Below are 19763 nucleotides of genomic sequence, written 5' to 3' on the forward strand. Positions count from 1 at the left end.
CTTGCAAGAAGACTTGAATAAATTGAGTGATTGGGCAAGCAAATGGGGATGCGAGTTCAATGTTGCAAAATGTAAGGTTTTAAAATTTGGAAAACAAAGATGGGATGCAGAATTTATGCTTGGTGAGAATATATTGTTGGAAGTAGAGGAATTAAGAGATCTGGGAGTGATAGTGGATAAGGATCTAAAATTTAGGGGACACATCGCCAAAATTGTGAAGACAACACAAAGACTTCTGGGAATGATGAGGAAGACACTGACGTGTAGAAGTAGGGAGATTCTTGTTCCATTGTATAAGGCTTTGATTAGGCCACACATGGACTATTGTGCCCAGATTTGGTCACCTGGTTTTCAGAAGGATGAAGAGATGTTGGAAAGGGTGCAAAGGCGACTGAATAAGGTAGTTTCTGACCTCTGGAATGTCGAGTATGAGGAAAGATTGAAAAGATGTAATTTGCAGAGTCTAGTGGAGAGAAAGAAGAGGGGAGATATGATAGAGACCTACAAGTTGGTAAGGGGTTGTTATAGGATCAATGGTGGAGAAGTTCTACAGAGAATAGTGGGAGATCAGGGGAGAACCAGAGGTCATACCTGGAAACTGTATAAAGAGGGTGCGAGTAGGGGAGTGAGAGGCAGGTTTTTTTCGTGCAGAGTTGTGAATGATTGGAATGCCTTGCCTGAGAGTGTGGTGTCTGCAAGGAGTTTGAATGTGTTTAAGACCTGGTATGATGAGATGTGTGTGAGATAAAAGGACCTCCTAGATGAGTCTTTGACTCCATGAGGTCTTGTTTTAATAATAAATAATAATAATAATAATAATAATGATCACTCTCACCGATTGGTGGCAATGTGGTCATATTTGTTACAGCCAAATCCTCAGATGTAATTACTAGGTCAAGCACTCTCTGACCCCTAGTATTTTCCATTACATGCTGTCGCAGATAGTTATCCCTTAATAACCGCATAAAATCCAGTTCCTTCCTCCCATGTGTCCTCTCCTCACTCCAATCAATGCGACCATAGTTGAAATCTCCCATAATAATCACCCTCCTTCCACCCATTTCTTCTATTTGCTTGTGCATACTGTCACCACCATCTTTTCCATCACCTGGTCTATAGCAGCACCCAATTGTATATTTAGTTCTGTTAGCCACAATCTCACACCAAATGGCCTCAAATGTGCTCTTTTCTCTATCCTGCAATTCAACTTCTATTCTCCTTGGCTGGAGCTCATCAGCTATCATCAACAATACTCCTTCCCCCATTTTATTCTCTCTGTCATTCCTGAACACACTATACCCATCACATTCAATCCCACTAGTTATATCATCTACAGTCAGCCATGTTTCACTAATACCTATAACCTGTGGTCTGGAAGTGCCAACCATGGCCAAAAACTCTTCCTTCTTGTTCCTAATACTCCTAGTATTAGTGTACATGAATTTAAGACCCCCAATAGCCCCAACCCTACCTTGATGCCTTATATTAACTATCCCACTCAGATTTGTTGTCCTTATTTGCTCTGGCATATTATATTCATTCTTACATTCAACTGCCTCCATAAGGACTGTATCTCTACTCCCCCCCCCCTAACAAATCTAGTTTCCCTGAATTTGCACATCCACTACATTCAGCAACACTTTCTCAAGTCTTCTTTTATACCTTTTATTATCCATCTTATATAGATCCTTTCGCCCATCAAACTCACTCCACACATCCATAAATTCCACACCACTCGTCATACATAACCCACGCATAAAGTCATTCGCAATTATAGCCCTCCTTTTAAACATTTCACTGTCATACCGTGGCAAAAGACTAATCATTCTAACTCTCTCACTCTTTTCTTTTGCTACCTCATACAATTCATTCAGGTCTTCTATCATTTCCATTTTATCTCCTTTCAAATCATTCGTACCTGCCACAACAATTATTTCTTTCACCCTTTCCTTTTGCTCTCTAATAGACGCAGTTACGTCCTTTATGGTCGCACCAGGTTGGTACGATTTTGTCAAATCCTCTACTAACACACCTCGTACTAACGAGTCTCCATACAGCACTCTATCCTTCATTTTGTTCATGTTCACATTCATACGTCTATTTTTCCTGTCATACCTTTTATTATTGGTTGGTTCATTCAGTCTACTTTTGTTCATGCACTCTAGCTGCTGTTTTGCTCTTTCTATCGCACTATTCAACAACGCGATCTCACTCAATGCATCTATCTCATCTGTTTTGTTCTCTGAGAAACCATTTATACTATCATTCATATATCAATTTCCAAGGTTTAGTTCTTATTTTCAAACTCTTTCATTTTTTTCTTTAAAGATGTTTGTGTATTTGAGTCTACAATTCACCTCTGATAGCTGAACAGCTTTGATTTGTTTCAAAACTTTCTTACACACTCTTCTTTTCAATAAGAAATTAAAATTTATGGTATTAGTAATAACTAGTCCATGTGCTGAGCAGAAATCTAACAGGTATTTCTCATTATTAGCATTGTTAGTTTTGCTCTTTTCTTCAAAGGCAGAGCCCAAAACATTTCCACATGTCCGATAATTATTTCCTACTCTGCTGTTTAGATTTCTAACCAAGACCAACTTTTTTCTTTTTGTTGTGTCAGCTGCCTTCTCTAATGACCTGAAAAATTCTTCCACTTTTTCCTTAGTCAAACTTTTTGTAGGACTATAGGAACAAATAAGTCTTATTGTCCAGTTTCCTATTCTAATATTAGCCCATAATCACTCTACTTGCTACTGCCTGCAAGAAGATTATCCTCATACTTAGTGTTGAAAACTATAGCTATTCCTTTTCCTCGATTACCGTTGCCTGAATATAATATCCTGTATTTGCTGCTTAGAAAGAATGCAACTATTTTTGTCCTCTTTATTTCAGTAACCAACTATTATGTTGATCTGGTATTTATCCAATTCTTCTGCTAGTTCGATATCTATTTCCATTAATTCTTCTTAAGCTGATGGTGCCAAACCTGTACTCTGCTGGTGCTGAGTTGGATTTGTTCCAGTAGTTTACCTATTTGCTTTTCACCTTGGTTCTCTTATAAATACAAATGGGTATGTGGCGTCATACTGTACCATTATTTTATTTGGTTTAAGCTAATAAGAATACAATTTGGTTGGCTTTATCCCAAAGTGGCAGTCTATCCTTGTTTGCTAATGGGGCACACCATGAGAATCTGAGGAATGAACAATAGGTCAGAAGCCCTGGTTTGTTCAATGCATTCCTTAAAATATCATGCTGGAGATTTAATGGAATATTTACAGCATTAAAATTAGTTTTTAATCCTTTCCTAGTGCTGTAAATATTCCACTAAACAGTAATTACAAATAACTCTTGTAACACACGCACACAATACTAAATGAAACACGTTAGTTACTCTAATGTTTTATCTAGGTGGTGCACCCTCTATGGGCATTTTTGGTGGCCTAAGATGTAAAGTGGGAACTGTGACAATTATGGTTTCCCAAATTTTGGCAAGTTTTATGCACCTGATTTATTTAAATTTTGTTGATTTCTGAGTATTGCTGTAGATTCTAAACACAGTCTTTCCTTTCAAGTTTATTATGGTGGAGCATGGGGGTAGTATTCAATACATGGTCTACAAAGGCCAGGTTGACCATAATCGTGATTGCAGATGCACAATAGGTCAGAAGATTGTGTTCTTCTGAATGTTGTGTTCTTCTAAATGGATAGTTGCTGATCTACCAGTTTGTCCAAAGCAGGACGACTTGCAGGAACAGGGTACTTTATATACTTGATGCACTGAGAGAGGAGGGAACTGATCTTTGGTAGAACGGATAAGGGTAGCAAGTTTCCGGTGGGGCTTAAAAGCTGTGTAGAGGTTGTACTTTTTTTTTAAAAACCTGGCTATTTTTCTGATGTGCCACCAATGGCATTTCTGAAATCCTGAAGCGATGGCCGAGGAATGGGGGAGGAACTGATTATTTTTTTAATTCTGTAATTCATTGGAAAGGAAGGTGTTGGGTATGTGGTTGAGTTCGGTTGAAAGAGAGGTTCTACTGAAACAAAGATTATACGCTTTATTGGTTAGAGTTTTAATAATACCATATTGTTGAGGGAAGTGGTGGTGGGAAAGTTTATGAATGTATCTGCCTGTGTGAGTGGGTTTTCTATATATGGTGAAGGAAAGATGATCATTAGGATGGCGTGTTACTAAGGTGCCAAGGAAGGGTAAACTATTATTTTCCTCTAACATTTTAAACTGGATTCTTGGATGAAGACTATCGAGGTGACTGAGGAAGGAGTCTAATTAGAATAGGAAGCATTACTCATGATGTTTGTTGAAAAGTAAGATCATTGCTGAGTCTTGGTTGCCTGTCATCAAAAAATAGCCTCATTAGACATCTGGTAATAATTTCCTTCTTATTTACATGGTTCAAACTGGCATGAATTTTAATAGAAAAGTAGAATTTTATAAATACAACAAATGCACACATACTCAGCTTTTGTATACATATATTAAGCATTATAAATGGCTGAAAACTCACCTCCAATTACAACTATGATTACTACGCCAATACCAACCATGATGGCGATCATCTGAAATTAAATGTATCTTGTTGAAAAAAAAACCAAATTTACTGAATGGTTGCATTCTTAAAAAAATCGGCAAGCATTAATAAGCTGTTTAATACTTTAAATAATAAATTAGTATTTAATATTTTAAATTTAAGTTGATTTAAAATAAACAGATGATATTAGTTTAATTTGCACAGAGTATATTACTGGACACAGATGACCAAATGGAGTAAAGCACTAAGATTAATATCTTCTGTTTGAAAGTCAGGCTCAATACTGTATAAATTATAAATAACAATAAAGACAGATAATTAGCTTCTGTGGTTGTACTGGATTCTACTTCCAGTAGAAATCCAGTACAACCACTGGATCCAGAAAACATTAGTCAAAAATTCTTTAATTCAGCATATTTCCTATGCATTATGGCATACTTACTCAGGAATAAACATTTTATTCCTGAGTATGCCATAATAATCCATATTAACAAATTGATTCCTAAAACAAACTGCCATAGTTAAATTGTTGTTCAACAGCATCTTTGAATTTGAATAAACCTTTCTTTCTGTTGTATGTTTTCACACTGTGAACATCTCAGAATTTTATATTGGTAAATTAAATATTTTTTTGGATTCAGTTTTGCAAATATTATTGTTTAGTACTGCTCATCAAAAGATGGCTGCATTCTGCATCTTTTTAAGTGACCATATCTTATTAATACTGTGTAGCATGATATAATTTAATTATAATATAAGAGTGTGGTTAGCAAGGGTGTTAGAACTAGGTTTTTTACTTGGAGAGTGGTGAATTAGTGGAATAAGCTGCCAGAGTCTGTTGTGTGTGTGTGCGCGCGCTATGACTGTGAATGAGTTCAAGGCAATGATAGATACTGTGTGGATGTTGAATAGTTGTTCTTGTGATGTTTAGAGCCTCTCTCGATGAGTCTAAGGACTCCTTGGAGTTGCCCATAATAATAGTAATAATGTGTAGTGTGATATAATTTAATTATAATATGAGTGTGGTTAGCAAGGGTGTTAGAACTAGGTTTTTTACTTGGAGAGTGGTGAATTAGTGGAATAAGCTGCCAGAGTCTGTTGTGTGTGTGTGTGTGTGCCATGACTGTGAATGAGTTCAAGGCAATGATAGATACTGTGTGGATGTTGAATAGTTGTTCTTGTGATGTTTAGGGCCTCTCTCAATGAGTCTAAGGACTCCTTGGAGTTGCCCATAATAATAGTGATAATAATTTGTTTTTTGTTATTATTATTATTACATAACACCTCCAGGAAGTCCAAAGACTCATCGAGGGAGGGCACCTACTCTACAACTGTCTGTCTCCACCACTTAATCCACCATCTACAACTAACCATAACTACACCACCATCACCACCAACCAACAACACTATTATTTTCACAGACAATCACAAACATCCATGCCCATAAGGGGATTTGAACCTGCAGCCATTTGGCTGGAAAGCAGATATGCTAATCACTCGGCCAACCAGACCGGCAAAGTATGATGTTCTACATCAAGTTAGTGCCTAAAATATGTGATTTAATAAATTTAATTTTAAATTTATTAAATCATATATTAATTTTAAAAGAAATTTGCTGGGATTAAAAAAATATATGAATTGCATGTTATGCCAAACAATAGCCTTGAGTGAATATGGAATACACACCATATTTTTTAATTTGTCAACACACAGAGAGAGAGAGAGAGTACTATATTTTGTTTTAAATTTAATTGTGACAAATGTTTTCACTGGGTCAGAAAGTAAATTACACTTGATGGTAAATTATAATTCTAGTTTTTATCTTTTACTTAAGTTTAAGCAAGCCAAAGTTTGCATAGTTTCTTCAGCTAAAGAAACTTATTTGGCTTGTTCAGGCAATTCGATGGGAAAGCAGCTGTTGCTATATCAAGGATAAAAACAAGGATATTCTTTTTACATATATTTTAAATAGAAGTCATAAATTGTTTACAACCATACAGTTTTTTTAGGAAGGAAATTTTACAGCACAAAATATCAGGATTTTTAGGGGTTGGAACAAATTATCTATTTTCCCATTAAATTTCCCATATTAAAAAAATTTTATGTAATGATTGACTAATGAACCAAACGAGAATTAATGTCATTATGGATGAGGCACTGTACTAGAAGGATATTCTGTATAACTTTTGAGAGTACATATCAGGAATTGTGAAAGTGAAAATAGCAAAAGTCATTTGTATGTGCATGATTGGAATGGATCACCCTCTGGAAATAGTAACTGCAAGTAGTGTGAATGAATTCAAGAAAAGATATGACAGCTGGAATATGTGTGACATGTGGCCTCCTTCGATGAGACTCCGACTCCATGGAGGGGTCTCTTAATAATAATAGATGATGAATATTATTATGTTATAGTTAAAGAGTTTGTTATTATAATGGTGTTTGCCTATAGAGAAAGTTACCTGTATCAGGAAGGTGGCCTATTGTTTTGGAGGCTGCTAAAAATGCTTAGAAACTGAAGATATAGGAGATGAATTTCATCACTCAGTTTGAAAGCACCATCCCACTTACTGAAGTCCTGAAGTGGACTGAAAAGGTTATATTTCTAGAGCAGGATTTCCAGACTGTAAACATTTTAAAAATAAAATTAAAAAACAGAAAAAATTCTTGGCTCACACACAGTATGAATGTACTGTAGATTAAAAAAAAACTTTCATAGATGGGAGTCATAAAAAATCTAGAGCAAAATTAAATGAAGTGACAAATGATAAAACAGTGATTGCATATCACAACAGAATGCAGATAGGTACACATATCAATGTGTGAGATAGCAATGATCATCAAAAAAACCTAAAATGTGGAAGGCAGATGAAATAGAGGAAAATCTGCAACAGATACACAAGAATCCAAAACCTTTATGACAGACTGGAGAATCCCAGATTTTTTTTTAATGCAAATGAAACACATGCAATATTGGAAATTTATAACATTCTAGTATTAGTACTGATGGTAGGTTAGGGGTAGATAATCTGGAAGTCTTGCATTAAAGACCAAATGTGGAACTTTTTCAAGTCACTTCATGCCTTCAATTAAGCACGATCTCCTACTGGGCAGTGAAATTCACGTGCCATCTGAAGACATTCACAAATATCCAATGCCCAAGATAGAATTCTGACATGCAGACTGTTCATCTGCGAGTATAATGGAGTTGGAGAACTCTCATTATACCAATTAATAAAAGCAAAAATAAAAAAGACAGTAATAATTATAGAGGAATTTCTTTACACATCACTTTGAAAAGAAACAAAGAATAATCAAATTTGTGACATGTACTCTGAAAGAAGGGAATAATAGAGGATACTAATCTCCTCTCACCAGTTTCCTTCAAATTTTTGTCACTTGTAAGCACTCAAATACTGTCCAAACTTATATATTTCTATCTTCTGGATTTATATCTAATATCTATCTAATATCCTCGTTTTTAATATGATACTGTCATTGATGCCACCTGGACAGTCCCCTAATCTTTCTCACAACTCATATCAGAGGTTTCCAGTCTTTGATTAATTGTTCCATTTCGAAACCCTAACTCAGCTCCATAAGTTAAAATTTGTTTGAACACTGTCTTGTATACAGCTAATTTAGTGTTTTGACTAAGTTATCTCTTATTACATATAAATTTATTCAGTTGACTTCCTAACATACTGGCTTTGTTGATTCTGTTGTCTATTTCCATATTTAAATTACCACCTTCACTAAAAATTGTGTCTAAGCAGCTGAAACGTTTTACTTGTTCTATAGGTTCTCCATTCATGATGCACTTGATATTTTCAATGATTCGGCCTATTTTCAGTATCTTTGTCTTGTTACTGCTAACCTTCATACCATATCTATTACAACAGTTATTCAATTTAATCAGGGAATTTTGCAGTCTTGTACTGGATTTATTTAAAAGAATAACATCATGTGCATAAAGTAAAGAGCTGAGATTAACATCTCCAATTTTGATATCAGGTTTAATACTGCTTTCCTTCATAATGTGATCCATATAGATAATGAATAACAGAAGAGATAATGTACATCCTTGTCTGACACCAGATTTAATATCAAACCATCTCCTTCTGTACTTCATTTCTAATTGCTGACTGACAATTCAAATAAAGACTAATTATTGCTTGATAGAATGCCCCCATTGACACCATATAACTGTAGTGTTTTGTATAGCTTCTCTCTTAGCACCTTGTCATGTGCCTTTTGAAGGTCTCCAAAACTTAAATACAAATTTTTGTTATATTCCCACGATTTCTCAATTATTTGTCATAAAGTGAAAATCTGATCCTGACAGCCTCTATTTGGCCTGAATCCAGCTTGTTCTTCACCAAGCTTCTCTTACACAATCCATCTCAACTTTCATACAAGTATACTTGCATAAATCTTACCAGGAACACTCAGTAGGGAAATACATCTGTAATTCTCACATTTTTATTTCCCTTTCTTTGTATATGAGTACTATGAGAGCTCCACTTCAATCATCTAGAATTTGTCCCTCTGTCCAAGCATTCTGAACTATGCAGTGCAGCCACTGCAAGATTTTTATACCTTGAGTATTTCTGGTCAAATATCATCTACTCCTACTGCCTTTCCACATTTTCAGGCTTTTGATGTCTTTTTCTACTTCAAGTATGTATTCCTGATTGCATGCCTGATGAGTGTTTTTTTTATAACTGTGCTGTCACTGCTTGTTTTCTTTAGCAATTTTTTGAAGTAATTACACAATACAATGATATCTTTTCTCCAGTTTTCATGTCACCTTTATCGTCTCTACTTCCTTTTACAGCATTCTTTCCTAAATTTCTGAACTTTAGGAAAAATATTCCAGAATATTTTACCACCTTCCTGATATTTATTTTCTATGTTCTTGCCAAAGTCTGCCCATGACTTTTGTTTAGCTTTCTTACATTTGTCTCTGTATTCTCTAAGAGCACAAGCTGACTTATTTGCCAGGAACTTTTGATATGCTTTCTTCTTTTCCTTCACTGCCTCTTTAACTTCCTGTGTCCACCATGGAGTTCTGATTTTTCTATCCTTGCAGACAACCTCACCACATGCCTCTCTAGCTGAATCAATCAGGGTTTTCTTCAAGGCTTGGTTCCTGTTCTCAAACGCTTTCATTTTTTCTTCAATAATCTTTGTGTATTTCTGTCTACAGTTGACAACTGAGAGCTACTCAACTTTTATTCACTTTAAAACTTTCTTACAAGTTCTTCTTTTCAATATGAAATTCAATTTTATCCTGCTCAAGACTAAATGGTGATCACTTCCAATTTCAAATCCTGTGTACACTCTGGTGTCCTGCACCAGGGAGAAAACATCACTATCAACAATAACATAGTCAATGAGACTTTGCTTATTCCTTGCCGCTTCTCTTCATGTGAATTTGTGCACATTTTTATGTTGGAACATGGTGTTAGTAATAACTAGTCCATGTCCTGAGCAGAAATCCAACAGATATTTGTCATTATTATTAGCTTTGCTTTTTTCTCCAAATTTTCCCAATACATTTTTGTATGTCTGATAATCATTTCCTACTCTGTTATTTAGATCCACAACAAGGACCAACTTTTCCTTTTTTATTGTGTCAGCTGCTTTCTGTAAAGCTTCAAAAAATTCCTCCACTTCTACCTTAGTAGAATCTCCTGTGGGACCATAGGCACAAGTAAATTTCATTATCCAGTTCCCCATTCTGATATTTGCCCATATCACTCTACTTGATATTGCCTGCCATTCAAGATTAGCCTCATATTTAGTGTTGAATCCACTAATTTCTTTTCCTTGATTGCTACTGGCTGAATATAACATTTTGTATTTATTGCTTAGAAAGATCGCACCAGTTTGTCTTTTTTTGTTTCAGTCACCCCTATTATATCGATCAGGTACTTATCCAATCCCTCAGCCAGCACCATTTCTTTGCCATTCAGGCTTCTTATCTTGATAGTACAAATCTTGAACTCTGGTGATGTTGAGTTAGTGTGTGTTTTAGGATTTATTCCAGTAGCTGACTTTTGCTGTTTACCCTGGTTCCCAGGCATAAACAATGGGGCCCTTGTTTAACTGGGCAATGTCCCAGCCGGCATGAAATTCTGTCATGTTGTACCATCATTTTATTTGTGGGTCAAAAAACCAAAAAGAATACAATTTTGTAGGCTAAATCCCAAACTGCCAGTCCATCCTTGTTTGTTCAGTATCCAGGTAGACACCTAACAGGGTGCACCACAAGAAAGTGTGGATTGGACATTCTTCTTCTTCTTCTCCGGCACTACAGCCCCATGTAGGGTCTTGGCCTCTGATTTCTGGGTTTCACAACTCACTACGAGGTGGGGGTCATTACCTCCTCACTCAACCAGGTGTAATTGAAGCGTTATGTTCTTAAGACCGGTTTGCATGCTTACAGAAGGAAAAACCCAGATAAACTGGGGGAAAACCCTGCAGTCCACACCCAAGACCGGCTAACTTGGCTATGTCTGAGAAAGATCCTTAAGCTCCTCACATCGGCGATGAGAATCGAACGCAGGACACTCCTTTCCCAGGCAAATAGTTGCGGAGTGTGTAACCACTCAGCTAACCGCACAGGCGTGGATTGGACATTAGGTCAGAAGATTCGGTCAGTTTTATGCATTCCTTTAAAGGCTATGTGGAAGGCTCCTCTCAGTTACACAGCTTTGACCACTAGAGCACTCCCTATCCCCAGTTTCTTAAATAGTAAATTTAATTGTTTTGGTTTTTAGCAACATACAAAGTTTTTTGTATGTTGCTAAAAACCTAACCTTTTCTCTCCTATTCTGTTTAAGTATTCCTCACACACACATTAGTTCTGCTAACACATTCCTAATATCCCTCAAATTTTTCATATGATACTACCACCAATGCCATCTGTTCACTCTCCTAATTTTTCTCAGAACCTCTTATATCTGTTGTCTCTAGTCTGATCAACTTTATTTCTAACTAAACTGTCAGATCCAAAAGTTAAAGATAGCAAAACAGTGGGATAATAATAATAATAACAATATTATTATTAATAGAGATCTCCAAGGGAGTCAGGACTAATTGAGGGAAGCCACATACTACATGGACCAGCTATCATACTTATTGATTTCATTCACACTGCTTGTACATGCACAACATCCAACGGCAATCCATTCCAATCATGCACCATCCTATGAGAGAAAAATCTAGCCCTCAATCATCATCTTAGCAGCATTCATTCTCAGTTTTCAAGGATGCCCTCTTATTTCTTCACCCTCATAAAATGAAAAATTCCTTCTACTGAAATCCTGTATGACCCTTTCAGAAGTTTGTACATCACAACGATATCACCCCTCTTTTTCCTGTTTGCTGGTGTCTGCAGTCTACAAATTCTCAATCTGTCTTCATAATCAGTATCCCATGACCCTGATAACATTTTTAACATTCTCCTTTGCACTCTCTCCAACTGTATCAGAATCACAACAGAAACCAGGAAACCAGACCTGCAACACAATAGCTCAAGCGGGATCTTATCAAGGCCTTGTAAAGAGGCAAAATGACATCCTTATCTTTACATATCAAAGTTTGTTTCAGCATTACAATTATCTACTGAGGTGTATTTCCAATCTCTGCTACATTGTCTTCTAATAACACTCCAAGATCCCTAGCCTGATGAATTTCTTCTAGCATAATCCCACCAATATAATATGACATTGGATATCTAATCATGCCAAAGTGCATTTACTGACATCCATTTTCCTATGCCCACAATTCCCGCATATTCAAATGATTCTTTAAGTACTGCATATCAGCAACATTCTTGATTACTGTACCAATCTTTGTATCATCATCATCATCAGCAAATAGCTGTATGTTGCCTGTTCAAATCCTTCTCAATATCATTAATGTACAGATTGAACAACAGGGTACCAAGGACTGATCCTTGTGGTAAACCAGTGGTTACCTTAAATCTTGCAGACTCACATTCCCTGTATACCACTTTTTGATATCTGTCGGTCATCCATGTTAATATTTATAATCCAACCCCACATTCTTCAATTTATGTAAGAGTCTTCCATGCTGTATTCTGTCAAAAGCCTTACCACAATAAAGTATCATGGTGTATCCATTCTCCTTGTCTAATTCAGTAGTAACATCATTATAGAATGTGAGCAAGATGTTAAAACATGACCTTCCCTTGGTAAACCCATGCTGCTTATTGCAAAGTAGAGACCCAGTCTTTTCACTACCCTTGTGCAACGTGATTACCATACATTCTTTTCATTCCTGTAGAATCTTCCTTGTTCTGAGACTCAAATTACATAGCCTGGGCAAAGGTTATAGCCAGTTCAGCTGAACACTCTTATAGCACATATGCTGATATCCCATCAGTCAGTATTGCTGAATTCTTATTCAGTTTGTGCAACAGTTTTAACACCTCCTCTTCATATACCTGAGTTTCTTCATTCAGTGAAAAGGGTGGCAGTGAACTCAATGTTTCATACACCAGGTTGATAGCTTTTAGGCAAAATGAATAATGAGTACTTATTAGTTGAACAACTAATGAGTTGTTCAACTAATGTGACAAACAATGTGAGGGTCAGATCATCTGTGACCCTCACACATCTGCATTCAGAAAAATTATTCTTTCATATTCATTCTTTCTTTTACTTGCAGCATATCAACAGAATTCTTGTGGATTGTCTTTAGCTTGCAGAGCCAGTTTCTTTTCATAATCAGACTTAGCTTTTTGTACAACAGTTGTGACTATTCTAGCCTGTTGCTTATAAATTCCATAATGGACATTATCTTTATGCACACGGTATTCCTTACACATCCATTTCTTACAAATCTCTTGCTTAATAAGATTACACATCCATTTGATTCCTACCTTATTTATTCTTTGAACTCTCTGGACACATTCTGATATATATCGCATCATTTAAATATTGTTTAAATGCTTCCCATGCACTGTTGATATTCTTCCCATCCAGCAACTGGTCCTATTCCACTGAACACAGTATACTCCTTGGCTGGTCATAATTTTCTACTTTGTAGTTCAGTATGTAACCTTTTCTGAATGGAACATTCATAAATTTAGTCCTTTCCCAAGTGAGTACCACATGATCACTGACACCAACCGATGTAGAATACTTATGTCTTTAACTGAAACATCCTCTGACACTAGAATCAAATCAAATCACTATAATCAAAACACTTTGACCTCAAGTTATTTCTGTCAGATGCTTGAGGAAGTTGTCTCCGACAGCTTAATAAACTCAGTTTCATTCATCTCAAGAGATTTTACTGATAACCAATCAATATTTGGATACTTAAAGTCTCTCATTATGATTATTCTTTTTGCAACCATCATCTCTATTTGGTGATGTATTTCTTGCAACTGATCCACTAGGTCTGTAACAACACCCCACTATGCAATTGATCTTGTTAGATTCCACCTCACACCACATAGATTCAAACTCACTGCCATGTGAAATACTGTTAGTAGTAATGCTACAATCATTAGGTCTCAATGCTAACTGGATTGAAGTCATACAATATCATTAGCAGCAATGCCCACCTCCTCTACTTTCCTGTCTATCCTTCATAAAAACACTGTACCCTTTACATTCAATACTAGTTAGTATGTCTGATTCTGATAGCCAGGTCTCAGTATTGCCTACAATCTGAAGTCCCAACATATTGACCAAGGGCAACAAACTCTACCCCTTTGTTTCTGATATTCCTAGCATTCATGTATAGACATAATAATCTACCTGCATGTTCTTTTGTATACTCTTGTTTGCACTCTGCATGACACAGTTGGACAACTTGCAGATCTCTATTCTTTTTTAGTGCTGTATACATATAGACATCTTTGTACACGTTTGATGGGTCTGAACCAGACGAACTCAAAGTCGAAATCGTTCTCTCTTCGTAATTATTTCCAATGATAACATGCTTTGCATTTCACTTAAAACCATCTTCCTGGTACTCCTTCAGTTCTAACTTCTGACATTCACCTTAAGTACGGGTAATACTTTGCTGCTCTCCCATTTACCCCACATAAATGAAGTGCTTTGATGAGCATTTTTTCTTGGAACCTTATCATATACCTTTTCAAATCTAAAACTTAAATTCAAATCCTTGTTATAAACTCATAAGTCAAATGTCTTAAATCAAAAATCTGATCCTGACAATTCTTATTTGACCTGATCCTAGCTTGTTCTGAAGGACAAGCTAGGATCAGGACTCAATGCAATCATCTGCAATTCAACATTCCGACCAGGCCTTCTGAATTATGCAATGTAGCCACTGTAAAACACTCACACCTCCAAATTTCAGTATTTCTGGTTGAATATAATAACTTCTCCAGCTGCATTTCAGGTTCAACTAATGGCTTTTTTCTATCTGAGGTATTTTAAGTGCTCCCAAATGCATATCTGTAGATTATTTTTTACCGTGTTCTCTCATTTAATCATCTTTGTAAGTTATTACTCCAGACATCCAGAAAATCTTTATATGCATCATTTGTCACCTTTATCAACTGATTCCTTTTACAGTACTCTTGCATCCATTTCTAAACTTTTCTGAATACCTTCCAGAATGTTGTCACTTTTTATGATATCTTCTTTATTCTTTCGATGAACCATAATCTTCCCATGACTAACAAACTGCTGAAATATCCCAATAAGAAGTTGAATGTTTTATTCTAAAAGAAATTTACTGCAACAAACTGTGGTCTGTATAAGTTTATTGTGAGAGATGACCATGTTATCTTCCATGCTCATTTCAAAATCTTTCCATCACTTGAGTTTAGCTACTTTTACATGTAATTTAGCATTTACACATTTTTCTCCGTATCTCTAAGATAAGATGCTATTTTACCAGCATTCTTGTAACCACCATGTAGTTCTTAATTTTCTATCTTTCAAGATAACTTCATCTATTGAATCAGAATTTTGTTCAGTCTGACATTCAGTTTCTCTATCTAGTTCTTTTTAAACACTTTCATTTTTTGACAATAATATTATATATTTGGATTTACAGTTTTCATCTGAAAGTTATTAAATTTTGATTCTTTTCAAAACTTTGGTACACATTTTTCTTTTCAAAGAAATGTTCATTGTTATCCAATTCAATACAAGGTGGAGATCTATTTCTATTTTAAATGCCCTGTACACTCTTATCTTGAACCAAACTGAAGACAATGCTATTAAATAATAACCATCTATGACTTTAATAACCTTAATTGTGTGTTCATTCCACGTGAATTTCAAAATGGTAAAATGGATAGCAAGACCTACTGTATTCTTGTCCTGTAGAATCTCTTGCTTCAGGCATGGTAACATGTGTGTTAAGGCTTACGTGCTGGGGAAAAACTCATGATAGAAGTTTATGGAGTGAAACAGCACTAGGAAATGATTAAAAATTACATTTAATGCTTCCAATATTTCATCTCAGATACAGAGACATCGTTAGGGAGTACAAAATGACACTTGTAGCACGCGCGTGCGCGCACACACACACACACAAAAGCAGCATAAAACTGAAAAACGTGGACTAAACTAAGTGGGATTCCCTCTATAGACACCTGTCAGCAGCCTGGGATGTAAACTGGGATCTTGAAGTATTAGTGTTTTCCATATTTTGGAAAGTTTTATGCAACCTTATTTATTCAAATTAGGCTGATTTTTAAGAGCAGCAGCAAATTCTAAAAACAGTCTTTCGCATCTAAATTTACTGTGATGGAGTATGAAGGTATTTTTCCAATTGATTTTGTAATCTGCAAGGCTAGATTGACCATAGTCACAATGACTGCAGATGTATTTTTTATCTTCTTCTATTCAAATGGTAGCCGATCTTTCTGTCTGTCCATAGTAGGCCAACTTGCAAGAACACAGAACTCACTACACCTGGAACTGACAGGATTAGAGAGTTTTTCTTTATTGGAGCAGATAAGAGTGGTGAAAGTGATGCAAAGATTGCATTTCTATAAGATTCTGGATAGTTTTTCTGATATGCATTGAACTTACTAAAATCTTTCTGAAGAGAAGGTTGTGGATTGGGGAAAGACCTGATTATTTTTTGATGTTGTGGGAACTGAGAACTGTAGCCATTAGATAGAAAAGTGTATGATTAAGTTCTGCTGCAAGAGAGGTTTCATTAAAACAAAGGTTATAAGCTGTATGGGTTAGTGTCTTTATTAGTGTCATAAATGCATAGAGAGAGAGATGGGAAAGTTTGTGAATGTATCTGCCTATGTGAGCAGATTTCCCATATACTGAAAAGGACAGGTTAACATTAGGCAGGCAAGTGACCCAAGATATCTAGAAAAACCAGACTACTATTACTTTCCTTTTCCATTGTAAATTGGATTCTAGAGTGAAGACTACTGAAGTGACAGAGAAGTGTCTAATGTGTCTGTGTCACGAGACCAAATAGAAAATACAACATCTACATGTTGTATTTTCTATTTAAAGGTTTGAGAGTGTCTGAGTCAAGGAGTTGTTTTTCAAAATTCCACATTACAAAAATGTGTGTGTCTTTAGTATCTTTCCACTAAAGACAAACTTCCTCTCAGTTCCAGATGAAATAGAGTTCCTTGTTTCTGCAAGCAGGCCTACTATGGACAGACAGACAGGAAGATCTGCTACCATCCGAATGAAAGAACAAAAAATGCATCTGCAGTCTGCAAGGCAAAATCAACCTGGCCTTGCAGACCATGATTTGCATACAGCTCACAGAATTACTTGGAAAAATACCATCATCCTCCATCACAGTAAATTTAGAAAAGAAAGACATTTTTAAAATCTGCTACTGCTCTTAAAAATCAGCCTAATTTGAATAAATATGGTTGCATAAAACTTCCCAAAATATGAGAAACACATACTTTGAGATTCCAGTTTACATCCTAGGCTGCTGACAGGTGTCTATAGAGCCTCCCCCAGTAGGATTCTACTTTAGTCCACATGTTTCAGTCAGTTTTGTGCTGCCTTTGTGTGCATGCGCGTGCAGACTACAAGTATCATTTTGTACTCCTTGATGATGTTTCTTTAACTGAAATGAAACACTGGAAGCATTAAATACAATTTTTTATCATTTCCTAGTGCTGTTTCACTCCATTAAACCTTCATCATGAGTTTTTCCCAGCACTTAAATCTTAACAAACGTGTTACCACACCTTAAGCAAGACATTTTACAGGACAAGGATACAGTAAGTCTTACTATCTAGTTTACCATTTTGAAATTCACATGGAGTGAACATACAACTACGGTTATTAATGTCATAGATGGTTATTATTTGATAGCATTGTCTTCGGTTTGGTTCAAGATAAGTGTGTACAGAGCATTTGAAATAGAAAAATGTATACCAAAGTTTTGAAAAAAATCAAAATTGAACAACTTTCAGATGAAAACTGTAAATCCAAATATATAATATTATTGTCAAAAAATAAAAGTGTTTAAAAAGAACTAGATAGAGAAACTGAATGTCAGACTGAACAAAATTCTGATTCAATAGACAAAGTTATCTTTAAAGATAGAAAATTAAGAACTTCATGGTGGTTACACTGGTAACCACCATGCTTTGGTTACCAGTGAAAATGTGTGAATGCTAAATTACATGTTAAAGTAGCTAAACTCAAGTGATGTATGAGAATGTTGAACACAATGCTCCAACAAACATTCTACAGGAGGATATAAAAAGTTTTACTATCCGGTTTGTAATTTTGAAATTTACCCACTCAACTTAAAAATTACTTGACTCCAATTCAGCAAATTTAGCTTCTTATTTTGTAAATACTTAACTACTCCATCCTTTCCCTGATCTGAATACATGGAAAATCACTTATTATTTAGAAGGATCTCATTTTGGCCTCAGCTACAGCAATTAAGTCAACATTTTTTTCTAATTCTTCTGTTAGTTACATCTCTTTTCCACTGATGCTTCTTATATTAATGGTGATTATCTTCAATTTGTTGAGGTTGTTCTAGCAAGTGACTGTTTGTGTTAATCTGACAAAAAATATGAGAGAAGGGCTTGTATAACCAAGCAATGCCCCAGATGCCATAATATGAATGTTATATTATCATGTATGTAGTTTTGATATAGAATGCAATCTGGTGGGATAAAGTCCCAAAGTTCTAGTGACTGTTTGAATCCTCAGCATTAAGGTGGATATAGCTGAAATAATGTTGTAATGGGATACATCATGAGATAATGAAGATTGGACATTGGATCAGTAGTTGGTTCTCAACTTTTTTTTTTTTTTCCCAAACAGGTAATGTTGGGGTGGGGCTTTCTTCCACTTATTCTACTTCAAACCTTTAAGTGACCTTTAATATTTAAGTGTGGCTGAATGTTTATATCAGCTGTATTGAAGTATCACAGCCCCCCCCCCCCCCATCCACCAGCAGTTTCTGTGGTGGCAAGGCAGTCAACAAGGCTTGGCCATCCCTAGCGGTCTTCTAAACAGTATGTATTCTTGTGTGTTTCTCAAACAATTTAATAAATCCTTCAAGATGTAGAGATTACTAAAGAACACACAAATACAATGATTGCCATAGTGAGTAGTATAGATTTCTCCTATTATTAGCTAAACAGTTAGCAAAATGATATACATCCTCTACCTTTAGAGGATTTAAAATGGGCATGGCATAGTGAGCAGTACAAATTCCTCCTATTATCAGCTAAATAGTTAGCGAAATGCTATACCAAAATTACATCCTTTACTTTTAGAGGATTTAAAATGGGCAGAGTTTATGTACAGGCCATTTCAAATCTTGACATTCATGCTAAAGTCAGGTTATTTTCTAATATCAGGTTTAATGTGTTTGATGATCAGAAACATCAACAAGAAATGGAGTTCAAAGCAGTGAACCATAAAAAATCAAAATGACATCTTGGTGAATACAGAAGAAACAGGAGAGAGAGAGAGAGAGAGATGGACAATATGCTGCTCAGTTATTTAAGCCACAGGGAGATGGTGAGGTCCAAAAGAAGTAAATTGATGAACTGAGGGAAATATCACCAAGCAGAAAGAGAAACATGTATTGAGGAATGAGGTTGTAAAGGATGTAAAAAATCTGAAAAACCATAAAGCCCCAGGAATGATGAGGTGATCATAGATAAATTGTACCAGTTGTGCAACATGGCAAATCACCAAAAGAATGGATACAAGATCA

General features: G+C 35.7%; 1 protein-coding gene across 3 annotated transcripts in view; it reads right to left on the minus strand.

Annotated features, from left to right (window-relative positions):
- Window positions 1-19763, minus strand: part of LOC150105379 (vesicle-associated membrane protein 3-like) — a 138732-nt gene that overhangs the window by 15812 nt on the left and 103157 nt on the right. For all 3 annotated transcript variants that reach the window (XM_090394750.1, XM_090394749.1, XM_090394751.1), the window contains exon 5: window positions 4530-4581. In XM_090394750.1, the coding sequence (XP_090250876.1) occupies window positions 4530-4581 (52 nt within the window). The remainder of the gene's footprint in view (window positions 1-4529; window positions 4582-19763) is intronic.

This window comes from Typopeltis vanoorti, chromosome 6, assembly GCF_054136105.1.
Source record: "Typopeltis vanoorti isolate ZY-2024b chromosome 6, IOZ_Tvanoo_1.0, whole genome shotgun sequence".
NCBI classification, from domain to species: Eukaryota; Metazoa; Arthropoda; class Arachnida; order Uropygi; family Thelyphonidae; genus Typopeltis; species Typopeltis vanoorti.